This window comes from Condylostylus longicornis, unplaced genomic scaffold, assembly GCF_029603195.1.
Source record: "Condylostylus longicornis isolate FDR11 unplaced genomic scaffold, ASM2960319v2 ptg000002l, whole genome shotgun sequence".
Taxonomy (NCBI): domain Eukaryota; kingdom Metazoa; phylum Arthropoda; class Insecta; order Diptera; family Dolichopodidae; genus Condylostylus; species Condylostylus longicornis.
The window spans coordinates 30,924-41,587 of record NW_026577971.1 but is presented as its reverse complement, the minus strand read 5'-3'; the positions used below and the strand labels follow the sequence as shown (position 1 = coordinate 41,587).

Below are 10,664 nucleotides of genomic sequence, written 5' to 3'. Positions count from 1 at the left end.
TTTTACATTTCTCTTACGTTGTCGTCGCTGATACCTTTTAAGCAGTTTGACGTTAATGTGCGCATTCGGTATTCAAAAAAATGTTGTAGCTTAGACCATACTCTGTACATATTTCCATTTAAGGATGTGTATAAAAGTGTATTCAACCCTATTATGAATTTCGTTCGTAGCCCTGAAATTTGGAAAATTACGAATTTCATATCGTCAATTCCGAATTACTGAAATTCAGCTCTGAATATTCGTAATCTTTAATTATATTGATAAAAATAACCCTCAAAAGTCTACGAAAGAAATAATCACACGAAACAAGCAGTTAAAAGAGAGTAGTTGTTTTAAATTTCATATTTGCTACAAATTTTTTTTTCTACTTTTCAAAAATATTCAAAAACTAAAAAAACTTTAAAACTGCGCTTTTGCAGAATTTATTTTCGTATAAACATTGTTTACTAAAATAGCAAAAAAAAAATAAATAATCACTTGACAATTGAAATAAAATACTGGTTTTGTAACTCCCGAAATATGGTGCTGTCAATGCTCATTCATAATCTCTACAAAAGGAATTTGTGATGAATCAAAAATCTACGTCGCAGCTAAGTTCGTAACTCATTATTTTCGACAGATTTAACACACCTAAGAGTTTTGTGAAAATTTGTAACAAACCATTGCTTAAATAATGCGCTGAAAACGTAAACTTTACCATCAAGTAACATCTTTGTATCAAGTAACATTCCAAAAAGTTTAGTAAAAGCTCTTGACATTGTACACTTTTCCTATACGCGTTTTATACGTAGTGGATACGTAAAATAAAAGTAAATTGGGTATCGAAAAAATCGAGCGCGCTTTTCTTATACATGTCATATAAATGTTGCCAGAAATAATCAATTATATAAACTAGCATATATTTTCAGCAATAAAGCATGTACATAATATTATACAATTTGTATTCGAAAATGTATCAAAAGCTTTAGCATTTTTTTTTACAATATAAAAGTGTTGAAAGCTCTGAGGCGGTACTACAATCGTATTAATACCGTACTTAAACTTACTATAGAGCGCATTTAGGAAAATTTTACGTCGTAAGCGCATTATTGAAGTCACGATAAAGAAATAAGTCATCGTGTAAACATAGGTACTGGTAACCATGATTCTTCGTAAGATTCAAGGATGTCTACAAACATCTATAATTGATGTAAATTTTGTATTAGTACAAAAGAGTAATGAATAGTTTTTATATGTATATAAGCACAACAGTACAAATTTGAATACTTATATACATACATATGTATGTATATAATATAATATGTAATACGATACACTCAATAGTATTTATAAGGTGTATTTTTCCAAAGCAATCTAACCGACTCACGTGGTCCATTTTTAACTTGATTTTTGGTACATACAGCCATCTGTAAATATTCTATCGGGCATATAAAATGAACAATAATGAATAATATTACTTTAACCTTAAACTTAGGAATTTGTATTTGAAGCTTCTTTTTCTTTAATTTTCATATCTTGCAATGTCATTGCTCTATAATATTTAATTCCATGTCTAATTCTCATATGCTGATATAAACCTTCATAGAGATTAAAAGCTTGTCCACACAATTTGCAAATTTCATCTCTCTTTCCAGAGTGAATCTTTTTATGAGCTATTAAAGCTTTTTGTCTTGGGAAGCTAGCTGGACATTGATCGCATAAAAATGGCCTTTCATTTGTATGGCAAACCATGTGCTTTTTCAGAAAGTAGGATCCATAAAAACTTTTGTCGCATTGCACGCAATGATAAGTTTTTCCCACAGAATGATGCCTCTTAAAATGAATTTGCAATTTATTTTTATGCGAATATTGTTTATTACACTCAGAACACGAAAATGTTGTATTAGAATGTTTAGCTTGATGATACTTTAATCCCTTTTGGCTTGCATATCTTTTATTGCAATTTTCCACTTTGCAAATATAAGGGAGCTCTTTTGTATGATAATGCCTATTATGCGCCATCAAACCTTCTGAAGTGGTGAACGATTTTTCGCATTCACTACAAGGAAACAACTTCCTATTAGGATTATGAGCGATTTCATAATGAGATTCCAAGGTATTTTTACGAGCGAATTTTCTTCCACATTGTTCACATATAAGACCGTCGCTTGCTTTTAAATCAGTAATGTCTACATTTTTGATTAAATTACATTTATCATTGAACTCTTCAGAACAGCTTAGGCTCTGACGCTCCTCTTTTTTTACTTTCGAACGTTTTTTGCTAAATTTACGAATTTTCAATTGGTCTTTGCTTTCAAGTTTTTCAAATTGTTGCGTAAAATTCTTTTTTAAATTGGTCTTAATACCGCTATTACTATCTGAGATTTCATTGTTTTCATCAGAGTTAGTGCCTAAAAATTGTTCGATGAAGAAATTGAAACACAATACATGTGGGTAGGTACTTACCCCAAAAAAAATATAATATAAATACCTGGTAAATGGTAACCTTGAGATCCTTTTGCAAATAAATATGAACTGAAGTGATCCTTTATTATATGTTTTAAGTATTTTTCATTACCGTATTCAAAATATGTTCCACATAAAGTGCATCGAACATTGATTGTTCCTTTACTACACACATAATAAGCTTCACCACATTTATAGCCCTGTTCTTCTTTAGAATTATTTTGTTTTTCGTATAGTTCAACATAATTTTCGTTGTCATTTAGTGAATTCGACAACATACATTCTGAAACTGCCATTATAATCATATAGGATTAATTATAAGCAATTAAAAACATAAACAAAATATTTTAAGCAAATTTATCAATCAATTTGTTTACAGTTTACAAATTACATACATACATACACAGTTTGGCCAACTATAATACCTTTGGAAAATTCTTCAAAAATCAAATACATATTTGTTCTGTTCAATAGCTAAATATAATTACTTTAGCTTAATGTGCGTGTTTACACGTTTACTTATTTTTTGAATTCTAAAAATATATATTCAAATTTAAAATTAGTACAAAAATTGTTATTTTTGACAAATAAATCGTCGTTTTTCAAGGAAAACTTATAGTTTAATGAATAGCTTACTGTCTATTTCAAAGATGTATGTATAAAGAAATTTCCATTACGAATTATAATGTTATGTATAATGATGGCAATTGACACAGATACAAATTTTGATTGGTGCAGATGATCGACGATACTTAAAGCGTTCAACTTAAAGTATCGGTTTCCAGTTATTAAAATTTCGATATATTTTATTTAAGCACAAAAATTAAAAATTAACTCATTTAAATTTTGATTAAATTTTGATGGCTCAGCTGACTCTTTATTTCGTTCGTTTGCGAAGCTGAAATATCTTTTTGAACGATTATGTTTAAGTTCGCAACTCTAATTTAGAGCTTCATTAGTCGTCTGTTTTAGTAACTGTATTAGTTATTATAAAACCAACAATTATATAATCATTAAAGATTGACATACATTTCATTCCCCCTGGGCAACAAGCTTTATTGGCAGGGAGAATGGAACGTATGTCAACTATTGATGCAGAAGTGTTCGTGCAATCACAGGTAAAAGTTCTAATCTTCGTGATATCTGGTGGAGTTTATATATTTTAAACAATAGCCGCATAGTCGCATTAAAATATTCAGTGTTTTGTTTTTGTTACGTATACTGTTTTTGAAACCGGTTAGCAAAAATCATACCCCATATGTTGATTAAATTTAAGAAATAAAAAATTATAAATAAATATTTCAAAACCAAAATAATTAAACAAGGTACCTACAAGTCTATGCCATTTTCCACCAAAAAAAAAATAGTTCAGTTTAATGAAATAGTTATCTGTAATAGTTTAACCAACATCAAAAAAATGGCTTTGTTAGTTAATTAGTTATTTAACGAAAAACCAGTTTGAAAGTAGAAATTTTAATATTTACTTTTCAGGAAACGAACTTCTTCCACGAAGACGGTTGCACAGCAATGATAATTTAAAAATTTTTTCGGGAATTATATGAACCATGTTCAAACGATTCGCTAATCATGTTACTATTATCAAGTGCCTTAAGTACTAAGCGCTAGGCACTTGAGCATTGCATAAATTATTTCAGAGGATTGTACTAAAAAATAGTAGCAGTAGTACATTATGAATTTTTCAAACTACATTTAAATTAACAATTAGTTTTTATTAAATAAAAGTAATTTAACGTTTAAAACTCTTTTTGCACATAAACTTAAAAATAACAACATTTCATTTACATTTAGGTATAATTAAAATTTTAAAATTAAGATTTGATCACGTTTCTACATTCCTATCGAGTATTTTTAAATCGATTAGATGTATTTAAATTTTGATTTTTAAGTCCCGTTGATAAAACGTTTCTCTTAATAAATGCCCCACATTGCGAGTTACAAACTTCATCTTTTAATATGTCTTCCAAACTCCATTCTCTCTGCAATTCATTACAGTCCGTTATTCGAAGGGAAGCGCATTGAGGCTTTAAAAATTTAAAAATATTTCAGAAAATTAAATTTTACAAAAATAAAATTTATTACAGAAAAACATATGATTTAAAACTTACTCCTTGAAGTGTGCATACGCAACTTGTGCATGGTGATGGTAGAGCAGAGTCTCCAACATTTATTTTTCTTCCGCCGATTTCGCATCCGTCTTGGGATTCTCTCCATGCAGATAAATCAATTTGATGCATTGACTGACAAGGTACTCTAGGATTCCTAAAATTTGTGTTAATATTCAAAGTTTTATACATACAAATGTATCTACATTGATGATATAAAGGTAATAGTTACTTACAAAAAGTTGCTTGGAAGATCGAAAGCTGCCCTTTGCATATCACCTTGTATTTCAAGATTTTCACAAACAATTTTAGCTAACGTTGTTTTTCTTATCTCAGCTAATTGTGTTTCACTGAATTTTATTCCTGGTATATTGTTTTCATACCAATAACGATCGCATTTCCGCAGTTGTCTAAATTGTAAACCAATTATACATGCCAAAGTTGGGCCAACTAATCCACCTTGCAATGGCCTTTCTGTCATAGCTCCGGGGAATAAATCAATGTCATCAACAGATTCATATATAGTTTTGAATCTAGCAATAACTTCAGTTGGAATTTCGCGGCTTAGATCTTGCCATGTCTTAGCTCTTTTTAAATTGCAGAGTTGTCTGTAGTTGTTATAAGATGGTATACCATGATCTCTACCTGCAAGATCAATGAGTGTCAAAGTAATTTTTTAAAATTCTCAAAAGATTTTATACCTCTTTGAATATTAAGTGAAATGAGATCTACTCCAGAGAATGGAATTTTTCTATCTTCAAATAAATGATTCGTTACTTCACCAGTAATAAACTGGTCTAAACTCTCCATTGGTGTTGCAACTAAACCTCTTCCTATTTCGTCAATTATCCCTGGCTGTGTAAAAATTAAAGTGTAATTGAATTAGTATTTTTACCAAGATTTTATAAATAACGTCTACATACAACAAGCAATACATCCATTTTGAAAAATCCATCTCTAAGTAACAATGGAGGTTCAACTGGTTGATGATTTGCATTCAGTCTAGGTATATGAGGTCTCAACAGCGAATGACCAATTCTAAATGCAGCAGCGGCAAATTCATTAAATATAATTGGTGCACAAGTAGGATCATATTCATCAAAGTAACCATGATCTAATAATTTCAATCCGTACAAATTTACTGCATTCCAACTAAGGATACGAGGCAAGAATTCGTTGTACGTAATATGCTGATTTTGAGCAATGACAATTTTTCTAGCGTTTTCGTACAATTGTTCGCTGTTCCAATGTGGATTAACTCCTCTTAGTCCTTCAACAATTCGGTTATGTTCACGCAAAAATATTGTATGTATTGTTGTAAGTCCTGGCTGCTCGGAAGCTCTATCGTCTCCACCAATAAAACATTGAGCTGATTTGCATTCTGGATGGTGTGGACTTTGTGGAAGTAACTCTTTTCCTCTTACAGGATGTATTGTAGAATTTAATCTTCCTGAAAATCCTTTTAATTTTGTTGCAATACAATTATTTTGCCCATAAATTTGAGATCCATCTAAAATATGAGTATTTTGATTTATTTGATCTCTTGGACCAAGACCTTGTTGGCCAGGAAGCGATCGCATAAATGGAAAACACAGCTGTTCTCCACTTGTTATATTAAATTCTGGATAATAGTGGTCTCCTGCTGGAATTGGGAATGGATTACATTCAGGATGAACCTTTTTTGGGGAATCGCATTTTCTACAACTTGGTATTGACTCATGAAAACCTCGATGAGTTGGTGTTAATGTGAGGTCATGATCTAAAAATTGAGCGTATTGCATTACCATTAAGGAATATCTGCCATGCAAATTTGAAATGTCTGGATGAATTAATGTTGATATTGTTCTAGGATTTGGAAGTGGTAAACCAGACGTCGAAAGCGAACGTGGTTTCGATACACCATCATCATACTGCGGCGGTAAAAGTCTTAAAAATGGGGATAAAAATTGTCCCCATTCTGGATTCTTTTCATTATTACAACGGCCACTCAGTGTTCTGAAAGGACTATTTGGATTACATTGAGCTTGAAAATCATTGCAATAACCATCATTTTCCTGAATATAATTTGTAGAGGGAGATATAAATGATGATATATCGATTACTTGGAGCAAATCAGAAAACTGATTTTGATCGAAATTTTTTCCTTGTTGTTTTGTTTGACGTTTACGTCTTCTTCTTCTTTCATTTAAAGATTGTAAAATTTCATTTGTAGCGTATTCGTACATTAGAGATACGTTAGCCATTCTTAAAGCGTCAGTATTAGCCTTGTTAAATGCGGCTGCAACACCTTCCGGAGATTTAGGATCAAGTCCACCATCTTAAGCAAAAATAATAAATAAAGGTTTGATATTTATAAAAGCTAGAAAATTAGATTTTTTTTTGTGTTTATAGTTGAAAAAACTATTTACTTTCAAGCCAAGAATTATATTCAAATTTTTTTCTTTCCAACAATTTTTCTTCCATTCTCTTTACAGCCTTTTGGATTAGGTCTGTGGGTACATTATCTAGTTGAGAATTTCGTTTCGGTTGAGGAACTTCAATATGTATTGTGGATATTTTAGAGATTTCTTTTCTTTCTGAATCCCATGGTTCAATATCTAATAATTCAAACTGTTTACAAGATAATGGAAAATTCCTATAATCAAAAGGAAAATAATTCCATGTAATAAAAAACAATTAAAGTTATTTAGCATTACTTACAAATAATCATCTTCTTTTAAAAATAAATTTTTTCTTGAAATATACATCTTATCTTTCCCATTATTACATAATAAACTTGATAGCGTAAATTTCCTTATACTTTTTAGTTGATCTTTTGTAAGAGATGATGGAAATATATCATCTTCGTACCAATATCGATCACTTATTCTAAGACTAGAGTATTGTATAGCTGATATACAACTTGCTGTTGGGCCCAATAACGAACCAGGCAAAGGAGTTTCCATTAATGCACCTACAACTAAATCAATATGGCTCGCATTTCTAAAATAAAAGCAAATTGGTTAAAAGAACGTATATGTATGGTTATGTAATTGTACTAAATTTTATGTGTATATTTTTTTCGTGTTTATTCAAAATAAAATAAATATTTTATACTTATAAAGCTTTTTCAGTAATTCCAAGTTATTAGGCGAAATAGTTCCAATATCTTTTAAATCTTCATAACTAAATATTTTATTATTTTTATCCTGATCAGAAATTCTGCATAATTTTAAATATGATGAATAAGATGACACATTATTGTTTCTTTCAATCTCTATTAATTGAGAAAGATTTGGAATTTTGTTTTTTTCGAAAATTTCATGATTAAAAATTCTGGTCGATGCTGATTGATTTAAAATAACGTTTATATTATCTGATGATGTCTACATTTAAAAAAAATAAATAAATAAATTTATAAACGAGAGATTACTAAATTTAAAAAGTACATTATTATTTAATCTGGTTCCAAAATATAAAAATGTAATTAATGCAAATTCAAGAAATGTCCCAGGTCGGTTTGAGCTCGAATATTTATATTCTTCTAATGTCCTATAAAAGAAAATTATACGATTATATTTATGAATAAAATATGAAAACACAAAATGAAAAAAAAAAATTTACCTCAAATCGTCAAACGGATTTATATGTGCTCCCATTATAAATGGAATGTATTCATTAAATGTAATGTGTTGAATTTCGGCTATAACTATTTTTCGTGCTTCTCTAAAAATTTTTTCACTTGACCATGTTGGATTTAATCTATGTAATTCGTCTGCTAAAGTATTATGCTCTTTAACAAATATTTTATGTAATTTTCCAACAATTCCTTGTATGTCACACATTCTACAAAATGATTCTGTAATTTTACCATCTGGTGATTTCAAATCGGTTGATTGTTCATTATGCTGAGTATCATAACCATATATATTTGATGCATCTAAATAACTTGTTGCTTCATTTATATTACCTAAAATATCATAAATAATTTAGTAAATATTTTATATTTCATTTGACTATTTCAAAAAAATACGTGATAAATCGCCTGCTATATCAAAAGCAACCAAAATAGCCCAACCAGGTGCCAATGAAGTTATAAAAGGATCAGCAGTTTTATTTTCAATTCTTTCCGATAAAAATCTTTCAATTACCTCAGGTGGTTTTACATCAAAATTTTGAAATTCTTGAAAAAAGAAATAAAAAATTGAAAACATCATATTAAAATATTCTTTAAATATAATAAGTTTAAAATTACGTAAAAGAATATTAATTCATTTAAGAGTTAAGAATTAAAGATTATGAATTGTAGCTATTCGTATTAAATTGTGTATTCTCATACGATTTTATTGCAATTTTGAAACCAAGGATATAATTTTAATTAAAATTTTCACATTCTTACCGGGTTCTGATTTAATCAATCGGAGGAAATTATCTTCATTTGAACCCCATTTCGGATAAAATATATTGTTACAGTGTCCTGATAATGTTCTATACATATTTGTTTTGCATATTCTTGAATTTTCTTCTTCAGTGTTCAAAAAAAAATTTTCTTTTACATTGCCTTCGTGTATATTTTTTATTGAGCTCAATATATCGATATTTTTTTCCATTGTTTTACACTTTACTAAGCTTTCAAACCTGTAAAGAGTATAAAGAATAAAATTAATAATTTAAAAATTAAATATTTATATAGTTGAATATGGGTTTGTACAAACTATGGAGTTCTTATGTAATTTTTTGGCTTTTTAATTCGATTACATAAAATAATAATGATGCTCATAAAAAGTTTTTAGTGTGTTATACTGCAAAGTTGGATGCTTTTTTTATACCCTGCACTTCGTGAAGGGTATATTAACTTTGGTATGGAGTTTGTAACTACTTGAAAGAGTCATCTGCGGTATGGACATATATATATATTCTTGCTCAGCGTAAAATTCTGCGTCGATTTAGACATGTCCGTCCGTCCGTCCGTCCGATCGCACGATAACTCAAAAACGAATAATGCAATCGACACCAAACTTTCATAAGTTTTTTCTTTTGTGCCAAGGACGAACCCTATTGTTATTGGACTAAGTCGGACAACGGGTTCGGGTAGCTGCCATACAACTCCAAGAGTTTATTTTAAATATTTCACAAACTAATAAAGCTATAAATATAAAATTTTGTATACATGTGTCCAATTATATTCTACACATGCTCTAAAAATTATAATGGGATAGCTGCACCGGTTCGGGTGGCTGCCATACAACTCCAACAGTAAATTTTTTATATTCGGCAAAATAATAAAGTCAGATTCATGAAACTTGGCAGTCATGTGTCCAATTATAGGTCAAATATATTTCCGAAGTTTCGAAGGAATTGCTTGACAGGTTCGGGTACCTGCCATACAACTCCATAAGCTAATTTTAAATATTTGGAAAAATAATAAAGTCAGATTAATGAAACTTGGCAGTTGTGTGTCCGATTATAGATCAGATATATTTGTGAAGTTTTAGTGGAATTGATAGACAGGTTCGGGTACTTGCCATACAACCCCAAAAGCTTATTTTAAATATTTGGAAAAATAATAAAGTCAAATTCATGAGACTTGGCAGTCGTGTGTCCAATTATGGGTCAGACATATTTCTAAAGTTTTGGTGCGATTGCTTGACAGGTTCGAGTAGCTCCCATACAAGTCTAAAAGCTTATTCTTAATATTTGGAAAAATAATAAAGTCAGATTCATGAAACTTGGCAGTCATGTGTCCAATTATGGGTCAGACATATTTCTGAAGTTGTGGTGGAATTGCTTAACAGGTTCGAGTAGATCCCACACAAGTCTAAAAGCTTATTCTTAATATTTGGAAAAATAATAAAGTCAGATTCATGAAACTTGGCAGTTGTGTGTCCGATTATAGATCAGATATATTTGTGAAGTTTTGATGTAATTGCTTGACAGGTTTAGGTACTTACCATACAACTCCAAAAGCTAATTTTAAATATTTTGAAAAATTATAAGGTCAGATTGATGAAACTTGGCAGTCGGATGTCCAATTATAGGTCAGATATGTCCGTGAAGTTTCTATAGAATGATCTCACAGGTTCGAGTAATTGCTACACAATAACGAAAGGTGCAGGG

The 10,664-nt window shown here is 29.9% G+C and overlaps 2 protein-coding genes across 3 annotated transcripts; both read right to left on the bottom strand.

The window, feature by feature from the left end:
* Window positions 1–1,262: 1,262 nt before the first annotated feature.
* Window positions 1,263–2,782, bottom strand: LOC129605693 (oocyte zinc finger protein XlCOF20-like). Of its 2 annotated transcripts, XM_055515614.1 has the most exons (3): window positions 2,558–2,782; window positions 2,471–2,494; window positions 1,263–2,390 (listed from the first exon to the last, which is right to left on the bottom strand). In XM_055515614.1, the coding sequence occupies exons 1-3, from the start codon at window positions 2,748–2,750 to the stop codon at window positions 1,471–1,473; spliced, it is 1,137 nt and encodes a 378-aa protein (XP_055371589.1). In that variant the 5' UTR covers window positions 2,751–2,782; the 3' UTR covers window positions 1,263–1,470. The 2 variants fall into 2 exon arrangements, with proteins under 2 accessions (XP_055371589.1, XP_055371580.1); XM_055515605.1 differs by having other exon boundaries at window positions 2,471–2,782.
* Window positions 2,783–4,160: 1,378 nt separating this feature from the next.
* Window positions 4,161–9,369, bottom strand: LOC129605336 (heme peroxidase 2). The gene is made up of 13 exons (XM_055515031.1): window positions 9,306–9,369; window positions 8,947–9,185; window positions 8,581–8,730; window positions 8,172–8,517; window positions 7,997–8,099; window positions 7,665–7,933; window positions 7,269–7,550; window positions 6,977–7,203; window positions 5,492–6,885; window positions 5,270–5,423; window positions 4,805–5,213; window positions 4,572–4,725; window positions 4,161–4,487 (listed from the first exon to the last, which is right to left on the bottom strand). Coding segments are annotated over exons 1-13 (3,915 nt in total). The 5' UTR covers window positions 9,308–9,369; the 3' UTR covers window positions 4,161–4,301.
* Between the last annotated feature and the right edge of the window lie 1,295 nt (window positions 9,370–10,664).